The sequence below is a fragment of the Silurus aristotelis genome, assembly GCF_946808225.1.
Source record: "Silurus aristotelis genome assembly, chromosome: 9".
NCBI lineage: Eukaryota > Metazoa > Chordata > Actinopteri > Siluriformes > Siluridae > Silurus > Silurus aristotelis.
Genome location: NC_139582.1, coordinates 5,012,412 through 5,031,419, shown reverse-complemented (window position 1 = coordinate 5,031,419; position 19,008 = coordinate 5,012,412). Strand labels below are relative to the sequence as shown.

General features: G+C 39.9%; 1 protein-coding gene across 1 annotated transcript in view; it reads right to left on the bottom strand.

Annotated features, from left to right (window-relative positions):
- The window catches only part of LOC310730735 (neural-cadherin), a 314,803-nt gene that overhangs the window by 160,133 nt on the left and 135,662 nt on the right, over positions 1 to 19,008 (bottom strand). The window contains exons 9-14 of the mRNA XM_083549799.1: positions 16,164 to 16,332; positions 15,045 to 15,215; positions 14,635 to 14,807; positions 6,978 to 7,145; positions 2,904 to 3,153; positions 38 to 165 (exon numbers count right to left, since the gene is read on the bottom strand). Coding sequence (XP_083405925.1) covers positions 38 to 165; positions 2,904 to 3,153; positions 6,978 to 7,145; positions 14,635 to 14,807; positions 15,045 to 15,215; positions 16,164 to 16,332 — 1,059 coding nt within the window. The remainder of the gene's footprint in view (positions 1 to 37; positions 166 to 2,903; positions 3,154 to 6,977; positions 7,146 to 14,634; positions 14,808 to 15,044; positions 15,216 to 16,163; positions 16,333 to 19,008) is intronic.

The window sequence follows — 19,008 nt, the reverse complement described above, 5'->3', positions numbered from 1 at the left end:
TCGCATGAATCAGTGAATCAATAACTTCATAATGTACCTTTCCATTTAAGCCCAGATCGAGGTCAGTGGCAGACACCTGCAGCACCAGAGTCCCGACCTCTATCCCTTCAGTCACAGAAGCCTCATAAATAGAGGAGGTGAAAAATGGAACGTTGTCGTTGACGTCTGTTGATGGATGCGGACACAAAAACGTAATAAAAACAGTAATAAAGAAATCAAAAATGCACATTCTGGTATGGAGTTTACCACACTTACAGTATTTCCTGTATTTTGAGTTTAAAGCCACAATGAAAGTAAAATACAGCTACAGAAGTGCCTTCAGGTTTCCACAGATAGGTTTCCAAATATTTACTACTTGACATTAACTCTTGTTTACTCTTCCAGCTAAGCTTCCCAAAATCTTTATTATTGTCTCTCTTTAGTTGCTAGACTAAACAGCAAAAACAAATAATTTAAAATATAATAAAATGCATAAATAACAATGAAATATAATTTTTAAAAAAAAGACTCTATACTAATCATTGCCATCCAAACCTTCTTTGGATGGATGCTTTCCATCTCCATCCAAAACTCTTATTGCTATCGATCCACCCAAATACAGTATATTATCTCCATTGAAAATATATCTTCAACCAAAGCTTTCATTGCCATCCATCCATCCAAACCTTTCATCTCCATTCAAATATATCTCCATCTAAACCTATTACCTCTATGCAGACCCACCATTGCTATCCATCCATCCAAACCTTTCATCTCCATTCAAATATATCTCCATCTAAACCTATTACCTCTATGCAGACCCACCATTGCTATCCATTCTTCCAAACCAAAACAAAAAATCCAAATCGCCATTTAAACAATATTTTACTGACTATCCAAGTACATGTGTGTGTGTGTGTGTTTGGGTGTGTGAGAGAGACTAGCTTCCATCAGTAATAGAAGAAGGAGGAGCGAAATTTAGGGCAACATCTTTAATGGGTCAAATGATCCAAGGCACTAATTGCCATCTGATGTACTTCTGGGTTTTTAATTTTCTCCCAGCCAAAGTCGTAATCCATGAATTAAGCAAGAGGTCCAGATCCATTACAAATTCTTCCTTTCCACCTAAAGCTCTCTCTCTCTCTCTCTCTCTCTCTCTCTCTCTCTCTCTCTCTCGCTCTCTCTCTCTCTCTCTCTCTCACCTGCTCTCTTTGATATACTACTCGTTGTGCTTTTAATTGCAGAAGGAGGAAACAAATAAGTGAGGGAAACGCTGCTACAGATCTACACAAGGTGTCCACGTTTGTAGGGAAAGGACCAGCTAAAAGAACCTCATCATAAATCTATTATTGGATTACTATTAGGCAGAGGGTGGGCGTGGGGGTGGGGGAGGGTGGGTGCAAGGCTCTCCGAATCAGTATTAGAGTATCAGAGTGCACTCATAAATGGAACAGAGCAAGAGATTCATGCATGAGTTGAGCCCAATTATGGCTTTGGGGAAGAGCCAGTAAATTACATAGGATGGCATAGAGACGTCCTGCAGTGGAATTAGAAATGCAGGGCTACACTGTAGAGGAGAAATTGTTAAGCAAGTGGTAAAATATGGAATAATATCAATGGTTGCTTCATAGTTAAAAATAAAATAAAGTAAGTCCAATTCATAATCTGAGGAAGAGGATCAGAACTAGGGATTAAGGTACAGCATATCAGAATTCAAATTAAGTGTGAGGAGGATTAAAGTGATAGAGAGAAATACGCATAATAGTAAATATAATGCTTTATTTAATTATTTAATTTATTTGAAGTTTATATTTGATCCCAGGCTTGGAATCAGAGGAGGCTGAAGTTGGAATCAGAGGAGCAAGATGTTGCATTTTCAATCATACACCATCTAAATGTATTATCTCCACCTATATATTTATTTATTATCCATCAATCCATCCATATCATCTCCATCCATCCATCCATCCATCCATCCATCCATCCATCCATCCATCCATCCATCCATCCATCCATATATCCAAACTTATCATTACCAACTATCTGTTTCTTCATCCATTCATCTTTCCATCCATCTGTCCGTCCGTCCGTCCGTCCATCCATCCATCCATCCATATATACAAACTTATCGTTACCATCTATCTGTTTTTCATCTATTTATCTTTCCATCCATCCATCCATATATCCAAACTTATCGTTACCATCTATCTGTTTTTCATCTATTTATCTTTCCATCCATCCATCCATCCATCCATCCATCCATCCATCCATCCATCCATCCATCCATCCATCCATCCATCCATCTATCCATGCATCCATCCATCCATCCATCCATCCATCCATCCATCCATCCATCCATCCATCCATCCAAACCTACAATCACTTCTTTACCTCCATCTATCCAAACCTACCATCGCTCTCTATCTCTCCATCTATCCATTCCTCCCTCCATTCTTCTTTCCAGCAATCCATATATTATCTCCAACCTTTCACAATCTTTCTATCCAAACCTACCATCACCATCCATCCATCCCTCCATCCATCCCTCCATCCATCCATCCATCCATCCATCCATCCATCCATCCATCCATCCATCCATCCATCCATCCATCCATCCAACCCTACAATCACTCATTATCCATCCATCCACCATTCATCCAAACTTATTACCTTCATTTGCCATTAAATGCAAATTCATACATCTATTAATACATCTTTTAATTTTAGCATTTTAGTAAAAATCATTCATATTTAACATATTTATTTCACCTGCTATTAATGGTCTGCAAAATGGTTTAAAAACAACACCACTCACGTTTTCACATATAAAAAAAAAAAAAATAAAAATCTATAAAATATTTCTCCATTATTGAATAGAGCCATTCAATGGGCCTTTACAGCACAGAGGAAGTGAAAGTGATTACCTGTGAGGTTGACATACACGGTTGTGAAAGCAGCTAAAGGCACAGCAGCAACGTTTTGAGCACGAACACGAAGCATAAAGTTGCGTGTTGTCTCGTAATCCAGAGGCTCGGCCACCAGGATGGAGGCTGTTCCGTCCTCACGATTGGGCGTCAGATAGAAACGCACAGGCATGTTGGTCTCAGGTACCATGCCATCCTCCAGGTTATAAGTTACCCTGGGGTCACCCAGTGGAGAAGTGGCTTTCATGGTCTAAAGAGCATACAGAGATAAAATAAATATTACACAGACTGGACTTTATTATTATATTTTTAATAAGCCAAGGATAAATCCAGTATTTATACAGGATTATTTTATACTGTGAAATAAAATACCAAATACCTGCTATACACTATATGAACAAAAGGAAAAAAACATCTGACTTTTCCAGCCATATGTGGTTCACGATTGTATAGGATGTCTTGCTAGCATAACATTTTCCCTCCACTTACAAGACCAAGCATGACATGTACAAAGCTAGCTCCATGAAGATATCCTATAAATGGGTTACAGTGGAAGATCTTGACTGGCCTACATTAGAGCTCTGACCTCGACCCAACTGAACACCTTTAAGATGAATTTGAACGCTGACTGCACGCCAAGCCTCCTCACCTCACCTACATCAGAGCCTGAATGAGCTCAAATCTCCACAGGCACACTCCAAAATTTAGTGGAACATCTTCCCAGAAGAGAAACGATTATAACTGCACCAAAAATGGGGACTCAATGTGGAAATGGATGTTCAAAAAGCACAGAGAATCTCAGCTGTCCATATAGTGTAAATGTTTAATATCTATAGTATAATAGTATATAATGACATTGTAGAACCGACATAAAGCACTTTAATGCAGGTTTAATAACTAGATTCAGACTCAGTTCAAATTGAGTCCAACATTCATGACAGAGTCATATAATTATATATAATCGTGAGGTCTAAAATAAGAACTTAAATAAGCCTTGGGTAGTGCTCCTTTTGTTCCTTTAACACATACGTATATAACTGGACCATAATTATTTTCTAGCATAACGATTTAGAACATTTACTATATACACTAAAATCGAAGTAAATCCACGCTAAATGTACAAATGATTGATGTTCGACGGTTTAACGACAAGGAGCACTCCAGTTTATTACTCGATTATCATGAACGTACTTTAAGTCTCTTCTATAGCATTATTCCAGTGAATGAAATCTCTTGTTGGGTTTGATTTAATGTGCAAAGAGTAAGATTTGTGTCAATGGAGTTCATAGCTTTAAAGTACAATTAGAACAAGACAAGCCCTTCCATTCCTGAACTGCTAAATAGCCAGCAGGCCTCAATGCATTCTCTACTAACGAGTAGATTTCGCGCTGCTACCACTGATCAATTGGGTTTGAATTCTTTTCTCTCTCTCTCTCTCTCTCTCTCTCTCTCTCTATCTCTCTCTCTCTCTCTCTCTCTCTCTCTCTCTCTCTCTCTCTCTCTCTCTCCCTCTCTCCCTCCCTCCTCTTTTGACTTCATGCATTTAGTATAGCATTCGTCTATATTTAAAATAGCCTTAATAGCATATAAAAAAATTGCAGAGGGTACAGAAAATTAATTCTCAATGCACACTTAACTAAATGAACAAGGGGGGGAATTAAACGCTCATGAATAATAAAAAGGCAGATATTGGCGGAGTCCAGCGGTCAGGACGCGGCAGTTTATATATATAAAAAAAAAAAAGCAGTCCGGGCAAAAGCAGCAACAGGAAGCATGCTTTCTGGACTAACACAGTCTCTAGAGACAATAGCACCTGGCTATTCTGAGATACACAAAGAAAAAGCAGATTGTGTGTGTGTGTGTGTGTGTGTGTGTGTGTGTGTGTGTGTGTGTGTGTGTGTGTGTGTGTGTGTGTGTGCAATGCTCGCTGTAGGTATGGGCAAGATGATAACACTGTAGTTCTTCAGTGTTGCCACTGATTTAGTTGGAAATAGATGCTTCTGCACACAGACCATGTGTGTGCACACGTGGGAGTGTGTGGGAGTGTGTAATTGTGTGTGTGTGAAAGAGAGAGAGATGTGCAAGGTTGGGAAGAATACTAAGGTAACTGACAGAACATGACAGCTCAGGCTAGAGTGCCAGAGCGTCAACTCCCATGTCAAATAACTAGCGCAGGTTTAGGATTGTTTCATCCAGTCACCGGAGAGATGCCAAAGTATATTAAATGCAGATCTTCCAAGGTAGCGTTTAGAACAAAATGGGAATCTTGTTGAGCTTTAACCCTATACGATTTGCCATCGCAGTGCTCGTGTAAAACTCTGGATTCTCTAAACAAGACAAGCGCTTTGCTTTCTGCTAAATATTTTAGTTTTAACAAATGAGCGCAACGTTGTCAGCTTTGTTATTTTCCGTTTCACAATCGATCGCATGCAAACTGGTTTTTGCACATGGTTCTTTTGCTTCTTATTATTTTGACATAGCTCGCTTCATAGCCATAATCAAACATTTCCTTCCTATACCACACATCTTGTAGCTGAAAGATCATTCCTCGAACCCTTTTGTCTTACCAAGTATATGTTTCACTGTATTGCATTCAGCAGTAACATTTGTGTTTTAATTGTTATGCAGCTGATACTCTGTATATCCCAGGACCAGGTTTTAGTTTCACCAAAGTTATTTGTCAAGCGTTGATAACTCAGTATATCCGTGATCCAAAACATTAGATAGAGTTTTCCTGTGTAAAAAAATCTAAAAAAAAAACTCAATGACGGTTGTTTCTCAGAAATGACTTAAACAACCCCATAGAGACATTGTCACACCTCGTACACAAAAAAACGCAATGTAGCGCTTAATTACTGTCTTGCAGCTCAGTATATTACAATATACAAAAAGAACTGTATATGACTTTATTTATGGATTATACTTATCCTCGTCAGTATACTGTAGCTATGGGACAATTAAGGAAAGCGGTGTATTGATTTCATACGCAGTGTTTTTAATATAACGATATGAACTCTGAGAACTACTGACAATATTTCCACCCAGTAATATTGGACTTGGATTGGCTTGAAGATTGTATTTTTACTGTACTTATTTAGTTTAATTAGAATTAAATTTGGGTGTTTTGTATTGTTTTAAGATTTATAATCACACTCTTGATATCACCCAAATGAGGATAGGTTCTGCTTTTTGAGTCTTTGGCTCCTCTCAAGGTTTCTTTCTCATAACATCTAAGGGAGTTTTTTCTTGCCACAGTTGCCCCAGGCTGCTCATCAGGGATAAATACACATTGTAAATTTTTTTTGTTCTATTATTCTTATGTTCTGTAAAAGCTGTTCGAGACAATGTCCATTGTGAAAAGCGCTATTTAAATAAAATCCGAACATTGTTTGTATAGCGCTTCTAACAGGAGGTAGTAGCTCAGTGGCTCAGTGGTTAAGGCTCTGGGTTATTGATCAGGAGGTCCGGGGGTTCAAGCCTCTGTATAGTCATCCTGTGCCCTTGAGCAAGGCCTTTACCCCTCTGTGCTCCAGGGGCGCTGATCGTGTGCTCTGAACAAAGATCTCTAACAAGCTGCGATATGCGAAGGAAGAATGTGACAATTAAAAAGCGTCTTTCCAATGTACGTTGTCTTGAAGCAACTTTACAGAGATAAACTATTACTATAAAGTTAGAATGTATAAGTTCTGTGCCTATAAGTTTGTTTATCCATGAAGATTGAGCCAGTGGCAACTCTGGCATGGAAACCCCCTCGAGATGGCATCAAGGAGAAACCTTGAGACTACAAATAGAAGCCATCCTCATCTTGGTGGCACAGAATGTCCATTCACTACAGTCCCATCATTGTTGAAGTGTGCAGTGATGGACGCTTAAATGCAGAACTGTTCAAACGACCTGTGGTTATTTCACCTTTATTTGTGTGTGTGTTTTGCATGTTTCCTACCTTAGAAATAAACCACATTCTTGCCATAAGCATGTCAAGGCCTTGACGTAATGTGTAAATGATGAATAAACCTCGACCTGACTTTCACACATGATGGAATCTACATGCCATTGAGTGTGTGGGAATCGTACCACGATAGGAGTGTCTCTGACAGTGTTCTCCGGTATGACTACTTCATAGCTCTCCTTCTCCCATTGAGGAGGTTGGTTTTTCACGTTAGTGATGGTGACGGCTAACTCGACAGAGCTGCTCCGGTTCCCCCCATCTGTGGCGATGATCTCTCGGGTGATGTAGGTCCTCTGCAAACAAACAGATCACAAAGCATTAAATTCTCCTGTCCAGCTTCGTGTAATGACGAGCTCAGTCTAGACTAATCCAGGAATTGTTTATTGTGTATTCTCAAGTCCATTATTTCAAACAGCTCATCATTTCGTGCAAATACACTCAGTCAGAGGCTAATGATGAAGCCCAAATGATGTTTAATCGTAACCTGTTTGCATTTGTGATGCTTTTGTGCTCAGTAGACAGAATGTGGGAGAGGTGAATGTGGAGAGGGCCTGCACCAATCCCTGCTGATGTACCACTTTGACTTTGTATTAAAAGAAGTGTGTATGCTGTTTGATGTGATGACAGCCAAACAAATTCAGACTGACCTCCTCTCTTCTCTCTCACACACACTTTATAGTACACCCTTGGTAGTCATGGAAACTGTTCTAACTGAGACTACTTCTCTGAGGGACATTCATATCAAACAATTTAATTTAGTCTCTTTCCATCTCTATACACACACACACACACACACACACACACACACACACACACACACACACACACACACACACACACACACACACCACTCTTTCATTACTTCCCTCCTGATCACCACATTAAAATGATTAGACATGTTTTATTGGACTTAGCATCAAATTGCATTTATTAATAATAGATTAATTAGTATGGAAAAGAGCAGCACTTACAGGTGAAGGCAGTAAGTTTTAGGTTGGGATTTTTGGCTAAATTGACCTTATGCTGAGGCAGAAGTTTTTTGCTTAGAGCCAAAAATGTCAGTCTTTGTGTTTTTTTTCCTGATCAGGGGAAAAAAATAAATAACATGGACCACCAACATCAACTAATCAGGACGAGGATGTGTCTCGGCATGTCTGTCCCTTTTGTTGCCTGTCAGTTATGAAGGTTTTTTCTTTTACCAGTATGATGGTAGTCTACCCTTGACTAGTGAGGAGAGTGTGTTGAGAAGATGGAGGGAGTATTTTGAGCAGCTGATGAATGAGGAAAATCAGAGAGAGAGAAGGTTGGAGGATGTGGAGTTGGTGAAGCAGGATGTAGATAGGATTAGTAAGGAGGAAGTGAGAGCAGCGATTAAGAGGATGAAGAATGGAAAGTCGGTTGGACCAGATGACATACCGGTAGAAGCGTGGAGATGTTTAGGAGAAATGGCAGTGGAGTTTTTAACCAGATTGTTTAACAGGATTCTGGAAGGTGAGAGGATGCCTGGGGAATGGAGAAGGAGGTGCTGGTACCGATCTTTAAGCATAAGGGAGATGTGCAGACCTGCAGTAACTACAGGGGAATTAAGTTGATCAGTCACACCATGAAGTTATGGGAAAGAGTAGTGGAAGCCAGGCTGAGAGAAGAGGTGACCATCTGTGAGCAACAGTATGGTTTCATGCCGAGGAAGAGCACCACAGATGCCTTATTTGCTTTGAGGATGTTGATGGAGAAGTATAGAGAAGGACAGAAGGAATTGCATTGTGTATTTGTGGATTTAGAGAAAGCGTACGACAGGGTGCCGAGAGAGGAGTTGTGGTATTGTATGAGAAAGTCAGGTGTGTCAGAGAAGTATGTGAGGGTGGTGCAGGACATGTATGAGGACAGTGTGACGGCAGTAAAGTGTGCAGTAGGTACGACAGACTGGTTCAGGGTGAAGGTTGGACTGCATCAAGGATCGGCCCTAAGCCCTTTCCTGTTTGCAGTGGTGATGGACAGGTTGACGGACGAGGTCAGACAGGAGTCTCCCTGGACTATGATGTTTGCAGATGATATTGTGATTTGTGGTGAGAGTAGAGAGCAGGTTGAGAAGAGCCTGGAGATGTGGAGATATGCGCTGGGGGAGAAGGGGAATGAAAGTCAGTAGGAGTAAGACAGAGTACATGTGTGTGAATGAGAGGGAGGGCAGTGGAGTGGTGCGGTTGCAGGGAGAAGAGGTGGAGAAGGTGGAGGAGTTCAGGTACCTGGGGTCAACAGTGCAAAGTAATGGAGAGTGTGTTAGAGAAGTAAAGAAAAGAGTGCAGGCAGGGTGGAGTGGGTGGAGAAGAGTGACAGGAGTGATTTGTGATAGAAGGGTATCTGCAAGAATAAAAGGGAAAGTTTATAGGACTGTGGTAAAACCTGCGATGTTGTATGGATTAGAGACAGTGGCATTGAGTAAAAGACAGGAGGTGGAGCTGGAGGTAGCAGAGCTGAAGATGTTAAGGTTTTCGTTGGGAGTGACGAGGATAGACAAGATTAGAAATGAGTTTATTAGAGGGACAGCACATGTAGGATGTTTTGGTGACAAGGTGAGGGAGGCGAGATTGAGATGGTTTGGACATGTGCAGAGAAGGGACATGAATTATATTGGTAGAAAAATGCTGAAGATGGAGCCACCAGGTAGGAGGAAAAGAGGAACGCCAAGGAGGAGGTTCATGGATGTGGTGAGGGAAGACATGCAGGTAGTTGGTGTGAAAGAGGCAGATGTAGAGGACAGGGTGGTATGGAGACGGATGATCCGCTGTGGCGCCCCCTAATGGGAGCAGCCGAAAGAAGAAGAAGAAGATGATGATGGTAGTCTACCCTAGACATGAGTTCTGGAAATGTGGTACAGAGACACCAAATAAAGCATGCCGCTTTATAGACTTGTTCGAGTTTCAAAACTTCAAACAAATTTGAGATTCTTTTGGTTTGAATAATTGTGATGTTCTGTGTGCAATGACCAGTCAAGATGTTTGGTCTTATCTGTCTGGTTAAAAACAGTAGGGGACCCCGATAGACTTCTACAAGGACATCTGCTAAATGCCGCAAATGTAAATGTATAGAATACAGGTACAGTAATCCCCCCTTTATCGCAGGTGGTTACACAAAAAGGGCCACACCCAAAAAATGCTTTTTTTATATATAGAACTGTACTGTACTAACATTTTATAATAAATAATTATAATTCTATTAATAAATGTCATTATTTCAACATAAAACTCAATAAAACATTTTTTAAAAACAATTCCTTATAAGTTTTTTGGTCTATCCGTGAGAGACTGGGAAAATCAGCCAAACAAATTAGTTATGTGGCAAACGCAATTCCATGACAAACGGGGGGCGCGAGATGCGAACCGTGGTAAAACAGGGGACAATTCTACCCAAAAGAATGCTGAAGTATACTGTAGTTTTTTTGTTATAATTTAACAAATAACAGTACATTATTTAGCCAAACAGAACAATTTACAGAACCATACTGTATAAACGTTACATGTATATATGTATGTAGTAGTGGGCGGGTGGGTGTTTGAGCGCCGATTTGTGAGTGGAGGGCGAAGTCGGAGCAGTTTCAGTGTCTAACGGAAATAAAAAGGAGAGAGACAAAAGCTAAAAGTGGGCTTGGAAAAACCAAAAACACAGAAAAAAAAGTGCTCTAACACTCTAAAATGGCTGGCGAGAGTAAGGCATCTTACAAGGTGGGAGATGCGTACATCCTGGCAGCGTCCCAATGTATCGCACCGCATATACGCTGCTATGTTTGCCTGCCGCCTGAAACTTCAAGCTATCATCATCATAAAATGTAAAACAAAATCCTAAGTGGACACATCGTAACTCAGGGACCACCTGTTTATAAAGTCTAATATACAAGCAAAATGAATGACAAACGTTGACCAAGTTGTTGAATCAAAACATAGTTAAAATGTTAAAAAGTTTTATCCATTTCCAGACTTCAACTTGATTTATGCAAAACAGAAACATGCCCAATATAGATAAAAGTTTGTGGACACTTGACCATAGGATTCCATGTGCTTTTTGAACATCCTATTTCACACTTAGTCCCTATTTGCTATTTAAATAACCTCAACTCTTCTGTTCCACTAGATTTTGAAGTGTGAATATTTCATTTAACCATAAGGGCACTAAAGTCAAGTACTGATGCAGAATGAGGAGGCCTAGAGTGCAGTCAGCGTTCATCCCAAAGGAGTTTAGTAAGGTTGAGCTCTTTAGCGGACTATTCAAGATCCACTTAAAACCATGTCTTCATGGAACTGGCTTTGTGCACAGGGGCAATGTCATGCTGGAACAGATTTTGGGTCTCGTAGCTCAAGTGAATGGAAAATTGAATGCTAGTTTTCCCAAAGACATCCTATACAAATGTGTGCCCTCAACAGTTTGGGGCACATGATGTTTTAAAAGCTTAACTTCCATGAAATGTTCTTCAGTGCAGGAAAGTATCTGCGATTTTACATGGCATAGGAAATGTCTAGGACCCCAAACATAATACAGTTTAGTGTGCTGAAGTGAGATAAATACTCCCAGAGAACTTCTATAGCTCTAGATTAAAGAATGGGGGCTGGATATTTAAAATTGCAAATGCCCTTATCTAGAAAGACCTAAAAAGAGCTTTGAAGTCTTTATCTCTATATAAACACATTCTGATAATGGTTCATTAGGACACGGATAAAGAATACATCTGTCTAAAAACTCTATTGGGAAAGAATTTAGTCTTTAGACATTGTTTGAACACTGCTAGTGACTCAGCTGTTCTGACATCAAGTGGAAGTTTTTTTCTCCACCTAGTGCCAGAACAGAGACAAGTCCAGAAGCATGTCTTCCTTGTACCCTGATAGATGGTGGGACCAGGCGAGCAGTAGTAGAGGATCTGAGAGACCATGGTGCAGTCCATGGTGAGATGACTGCTGTAAGGTTGAGGGCTGCTAGTCCATTTATGGCTTTGTAGGCAAACATCAGTGTTTGAACAAATCCGCTCCACAACTATTATGCTGAGAGTGCATTGTGAGTGTTTTTGCTGGCACATTTGTTTTGCTTATATACGATTGATGTTTCCTTTACACTTTTGCCCATTGTCAAATCCACTAGTTAATGTTCAGGGCAGATTTCTCCTGGACATATGTCATTATGACTGCCACTCTTGGGGCTCTTGAGCAAGGCCCTTGATCCTCTGTTCTCCAGGGGTGCTGAAACCTTGCTGACCCTGTGCTCTGACTTTGTTTCCTATCATCGCCTGGAGATGCGAAGAAGGAATTTCCATGTGCTGTAAGCTACATGTGACAAGCATAAAGCACTAATCATTCTGTGACAATTGTGCCAGCGGTGAGCGAGTGGAGGGCAGAGCCAAACAAAACAAGAGGTAAGAAACACCTGCAGCTCTGTTTCAGTCCGGCGACGCCAATAAACAGGAGCGAGACACCGGCCTCGTGAAGAGAGACACCGGCCTCAGAGACTGAGCGCAGGCGAATGCCAGAGAAAGACGTGCCGTCAAGTGCACTCGGACGGACGCCAGGAAAAGGCGTGCCGGTCCGCGAGGAAACTCGGGTGGGCGCTAGAAAGCGAAAGCGTGCCGGTCCGCGAGTGAAATGGGCGTACGCCGGAGGGCGTCAACATGGAAAGGCGTCCCAGACCGCGAGTGTGTGGGTGATCCCCGGTGTGTGTACTGAATAGGAAAGCTCCGGGGTGAAAACGGAAGAAAATAAAAGAAAGCTCTGCTTGGTGAACTTTTGCCTGTCTCGCTTTCTTCCAGCACGGATCCAAGGAGTGTGATACCACCGTATCTATTATTTTGCGTCAAAACCAGGGAATTGTTCTAAGTACATTCAGGTTTCTAACATCCCAAAATGTTCTTTACTTAAGTGCCCTAGGTAGAACCCTACAACATAATGATTCAATCTGTCCATCAGGAAGCTAAGCCTCTTTATTACCCCAAGAGACCCAGTTTCTTGAAGAGTGCCATTTTACTTGACCTCATGCCTTTCACAATAGCAAACAAGTAATTTGGCTATTACAACACCAATCCAAACCTCATCTATACATTAAACTAAATCACCCTTTAAATCACTATGTGCTGACAGAGTAAGATTTAAATCCTCTATATTGGATTTCACCCACCTGGCTCATGTTTACTGAACTCATATACACACACACACACACATACACACACAAGCACACATTCGAGCTAATAAATCTCAACACCGGTAGACAGTATGGCGGATTAGAGATAAATGTGAACTCTGCAGAAGGGAAATGTTCATGAACAACGTGATATAATCTACTATACATGTTCCATAAAACAAGCAAATAACAATTGCCAAAATATGTAGTCGTCTTTTTTGTGTTCAGGATGCAAGTACAAAGAAGTCAAGGTGTTACATTGTCCATATATTTCATAGCATTAGGCAAAACGTTACAGAGATACAGAAGGTTAATGGGATGAATTGTGCAATATGGCAGCATTTTCATATCATTAACAACGAAAAAATTATTTTCTGTCTTATTTTATGCATTTAAACATCAAATATAAGGTGGTTGTTTGGCCCATCAAATACATTGGCCATTTTCTTTTCTATATTTTGTTAGTTAACTTTGTTCGAGAATTTATTGATTGTAATAATTTTGATGTTTGGTGCATAATGACCAAGTTTTTAATGTTTGGTGTAACTGGGTAAAAAAACAGCTGTATATCCCTGTAGTTGAATTCTAAAACAAAATTTCTGCCTATATTATATTTTTTTATTATTTTTTAATTGCAAAACTTAGTTTGAATTCTGACACTATGAATCAGAGGAAAGTGTTACAAATATAATGATGTCCAGGCCACCAAATATACACCGATCAGACATAACATTATGACCACCTGCACAATATTGTGTTGTTTCCCTTTTTGCTGCCAAAACAGTTCTGACCCGTCGAGCATTAACAGCATTAACCTCTTAAGCAATTCGAGCTACAGGAGCTCGTCTGTTAGATCAGACCACACATCAACAAGCCTCAGCCGGCCGTGACCCTGTCGCCGGTTTAACACTGCTCCTTCCTTGGACCACTCTTGATAAATACTGACCACTGCAGAGCTGCAGTTTTGTAGATGCTTTGAATCAGTCATCTAGCCATCACAATTTGGCCCTTGCCAAACCCACTTTTTCCTCCTTCTAACACATCAAATTCGAGGACAAAATGTAGATTTGCTGCCTAATATATTCACCCACTAAGAGGTGCCATGATGAAGAGATAATCAGTGTAATTCACTTCACCGGTCATAATGTTATAATGTCATAATGTTATGCCTGATGAGTGTAATTCGGTTTGTTGTTCTTTTCTGTGATATAAACACTCCTATTAAACTTCTATAGGGGCTTTTCTGATTGCACTTAAAGTCAAGATTTGTTCTTAACTTATAAAATATCAAAGCCTTGTTGCATAATTTTAAATTAGTGCCTTAATTTTTGCGCATAAAAAAAAAAGTAACTAGGCAAGAACAGGAAAAGGCTTGGCTTACACGCAACCAAATTAGCAATACGTTGGCATTAGACCAACAAATTACATCTGCATGAAAATAAAGCCCCATATGTACTATATCTTGCTGAGGCAGGGCACAATTTCAATTTACCTACTTTAGTTAGAGAGCAATCCATCTTTTCTCTAAATCTTATAGATGTATATCTCTCTTACCCCAGAGATTTATGTAAGAGAGAGAAAGAGAGAAACCGTGTGTGTGTGTGTGAGGATAGGATATTAGATATAAACCTGAGAGATGGGCTGGTTGACGTAAACCCAGCCTGTCACAGGATTGACTCGCAGGTATTCTGGCTGCTCTTTAGACATTGAATACGTGATAGCTGCGTTGGTGCTGTAGTCATCATCATGTGCAGCGACTCGTAAGAAACTGGTGCCAATCATGGTATCCTCCCTCAAGAAGTCTGTATGAACAGAGGCCAGAATACAAATTATTTTAATCAGAGCCGTGGGGAAAAGTTGTGTGGTTACAGAGCGGGGGAAAAAAAAAATATTGCTATGTTTGTATGGGGTATGTTCTATTCAAAACTCTATTAAACCATGAGGTCAAATGAAGTTCACTTCTAGCGGAATTCAAAACTATTGAAACGGTTTATTTTGAATGCAAAAGCGGAGAGGATGAATGGAATGAAGATGCTCACACTCGTAGCGCAAGTTCTCAAACTTCGGGCTGTTGTCGTTCTCATCCAGGATGAGGATGTTGAGTTGGCAGATGCCTATAAGAGGATCCGCTGCCTGATCCGTAGCCGTGACTGTCACTGCATACTCCCTCTGTCGCTCCCTGTCGAACTTTTTTGCGGTTGTGATCGCACCTACAGGACCACGACGAAACAAACGTAACAATGGTGAACAATTGGCAACAGAGGACTGGGAAAGAGCACAGGAAAGGGTTATAAGCAGCCATTAATCTTTTGAATACACCATGCATATACACACACACAAACACACAGACACTAGAGGACTAGAGGTATTTCAGGAGGGCCAATTCATTCCCTGGCATGTTTTTGGGAGGTTGGAGGAAACCACAGAACCCAGAGGAAGCCTACAGGGACAAGGATTTGTAACATTATATTTATAAAAGCCAGACGCAGCAGGAAGAATTGTTTTATATTAATATATTATATATTCCTTTCAAAACCTGGCATTGTCGCACAAAAAAACTTTGTCACACACCTTTTTTAAAAAATTTTTTTATCTCCTTTATTTCGGTTTTCTCTAAAATAAACTGTTACATTTAATAAGGCATTTCATTTAATTAAAGATGTGGAGAGGAGTTGCTAAATGGCATCTTTTCTCGTCCCGTAAAAAGCCGACACTTATTTTAAATTCTGTGATTAAAGTGAATCGGTGCGGGCTTTGGAAATCATGAAACGCATGTGACTTTCCAACGACAGATGAAGGGGTGTTAAAATATTTTTGTCTTTTCACTGTCAACTATTCAAACGCCATCAACAGTATGTGGTGTGTTTGACACAAATTCAATGGTATTATCGAAACAGATTGTTCATAAATGTTCATTATACAGTTGTTCTAGTGGCAGCTTAAATGTTAAGCTGTTCGTCAGCTTCTGCTTCCCAGCACCACCACGCTGCCAATGCTGGGCCTCTGATCAAGACCCTTGATGCATAATTGTATAAATAATTCAATTCAATTTAGTTAGATTTTGTCTCTAAGGTAATTAAAGAATGTAGGTTTGTTCCTTATAATTGTTAGTATAAATAAGATCATTGCCATAAACGTAGTTTCATTTTTGAAAGCACCTGTATCAGGATCGATGTTGAAGGCCGGAACCATGCTGTCTTTGTGCATGAAGCCGTAGGTCACTTTCCCATTGGCTCCCTCATCAGCGTCTACGGCGTGTACCTGCAGCACAAGTGTTCCTGCCGGCTTATTCTCCGGAACAGACGCCATCTCCTTATACTGCTGGCACTGAGACACGGAGAAAGAGGAAGTACAACAAGCTGAACGCCATAGAAAATGCAATTTGAAGCTACATCACAATCCAGTCATATATTCTGAAGATCTGTAAACTACAGATTTTTATTTAAATGATCACAGTTGACCATGAGGAGATAAAAGAGAAAGTGAGAGCAATGCGGCAGGAGTTGAGAAAGAAAAAAGGAGGCAAGCGAGGGAGGTGAAGAAAAGGGGAAGGTTTATGAATCTGTTCTGTTCTATTGAGATTCATCAGTGTTTTATTACTGAATCGTCCTTGAATCAAGCGCATCTTGCTGAGTCCTCTGATACGGCTCGAACGAGCCCTGATAATTTAGGCGTGCTGGGCTGCACACACACCTTTCCCTTTTTTTTTTCAGTGAGAGAGCAAGAAAAATAACAAGTCTTCTTATCATTTACAATTCAAATGAAACACAGAGCATTATAAATTAATGGAAATAATTAAAGAATATTTTGAATAAATCTTTTTGATTTTTGACCCTGATTTATTTGTCCCTTTGTGAACACTCTGAGAGACTGCTGTCACATCGCAGAGAGTGAATCACGACTCGTCAGATATTCCTTTAATTTCGTGGTATGTTTTCTGACAGCCTCCATCGTAAGTTTGTGTATTTTAATCTTTTTTTTTAAATGTAAGGGATTTGCTGTATATTCTGACTGATCTCACTCTGGTGCTCCACTCTATTTATTAATCATAATAATCTATGATTTTGGTTTTGTTTTTTGGTACATTTAATGTTTTGGAAATATTTTATAATCCTTTTCTTTTAACAAATGACCATGGCTTCAGATTTTAGACCGAGCATTATTTGTGGTATTTTTGTATTTTTTATGCACCGTTTAATTATTTGTTGTATAATTATTGCACGTTATTTAGCCTTGATAATTTTTTTTTATATAAAAAATAAATTGTTAACAAATTTTTCAAAAATCTCATAACAGCTTTGAAATAGAACATTTCAAAAGTCAAACTGTTTTAGAAAGTAAATTCAACAATTTTTCAAAACAACTTTTTCCGCTTCCTGTCATCCTTTTCAGGAAGCACCAGGAGATCGCTGCCAACAAAAATAGAACCCCACGGTGCAAGGTTGGCTCCATTTTTGAAGATTTCCACTATTACTGATGTTCTTGCACCCAGGAAAGAGCTGGTTCTCGTCCAAGAACGCACCAAAGGGGGGCATGCATTGGCGGATGGAATTAGGGGAGGAGACAAGGGCAATAACACAACATGAAGACATTTTTCTCACTCTCCCGCTGCTTTCCAGCATGCCCCGTGGAGAGCAGAAAAGTCAGAACCCAAACAAAGTAAAAAAAAAAAAAATGTTGCATGAAAGTTGGAAATAAAAAGAGTTGGTAAAAGAAAGAGAAAACTGATTCTTGACGCAACTCTGAGAGAAACAGAAGAAGAAAAAAGGATGGAAGGGATGTCCTAAATAAAGAGGGAAACGCTGTCGAGACGGCGTAGCGGTGCAAAAGACTTTATTTCTCCTTCCTTCCGGGTATTTTTCGCTTTGGTCTGGGATGGAGTACTGTGTCTCTGCCACTTCAGGTCTCTTGCTGCAGCTCAGGAAGTGTAGAGACACGTCTCCCGCCTCCTCGAGAAAGCAGTTTGACCTCTTTTTTAGCGCTGGCACTAATTTACCTCGCTTCTCATTGAGCTGAAATCGTGAAGAACGTTTCACGGCTGCTCCCCAAAGAGCGTCTACTCACCACAGCACCATCATTTAAGACCTCCTGAAACCAATCATCTCGTGTACAATTGAGACATTTTCAGGCAGGTAAGCTCAAGACAATTTGGCAGATATTTCAGACATTAATTAAAAAAGGGCCTGAGATGATGTGGGGCTAGTGCAGATCAGCTGGCTAATCACTTCTCTGGAGGATAGATGGATATAGAAGCTGTGATAAAGAAGCGCTTAAAAGGATGGAACAAGAATAGAAAAAAAAAAAAGAAAAAACTCTGAGAAATAGATTAAATGATGTGGGAATGTATAGCTTGACAGAGGGTACATTTAGAATGAATCCTATATTTTTATTCAATATTTTTTTTTTCTTCTGTGCACAGCTTTGAAAATGCATGAAGTTTGTCTAAAAACGTATCCATTTATAAATTCGTGTCACAATATTGGCAAGAGACTACTGTATGTTTCCCAAGGTTTCTGCACCAACTGTTTACTAGTACAGTATATACTCTAAACTAAATTTTGTGGACACCATTAATCCCAGTTTGCTGTAATAACCTTCAATCTTATGTGTAGATTTTGGATAGAGGTTGTGGAATTTTGTGCCCATTCAGAAACATGTGTGTTTGTAAAGTCAGGTACTGATGTAGGTGAGGTGAAGAGGCCTCGAGGGCATTCAGTGTTCCAATTTATCTCAAAAATTTTCAATAGGGTTGAAATCAGAGCTCTATAACAGGCCATTCAAGATCTTCCACTCCAACTCATGTAAACCATATGTTTGTGGAGCTAGCTTTGTGCACAGGGGTATTCTCATTCTACAGTAGTATAGTTGGTCTCCTAGTTCAAGTAAAGGAAAAAAATTTAATCCAATATAATTGTGTTTCCAACTTTGTGGTAACAGTTTGACAAAGAATTCCTTGTTAATAGGAGACTGGATATGTAATTAACACCATCTGATAGAAAGAAT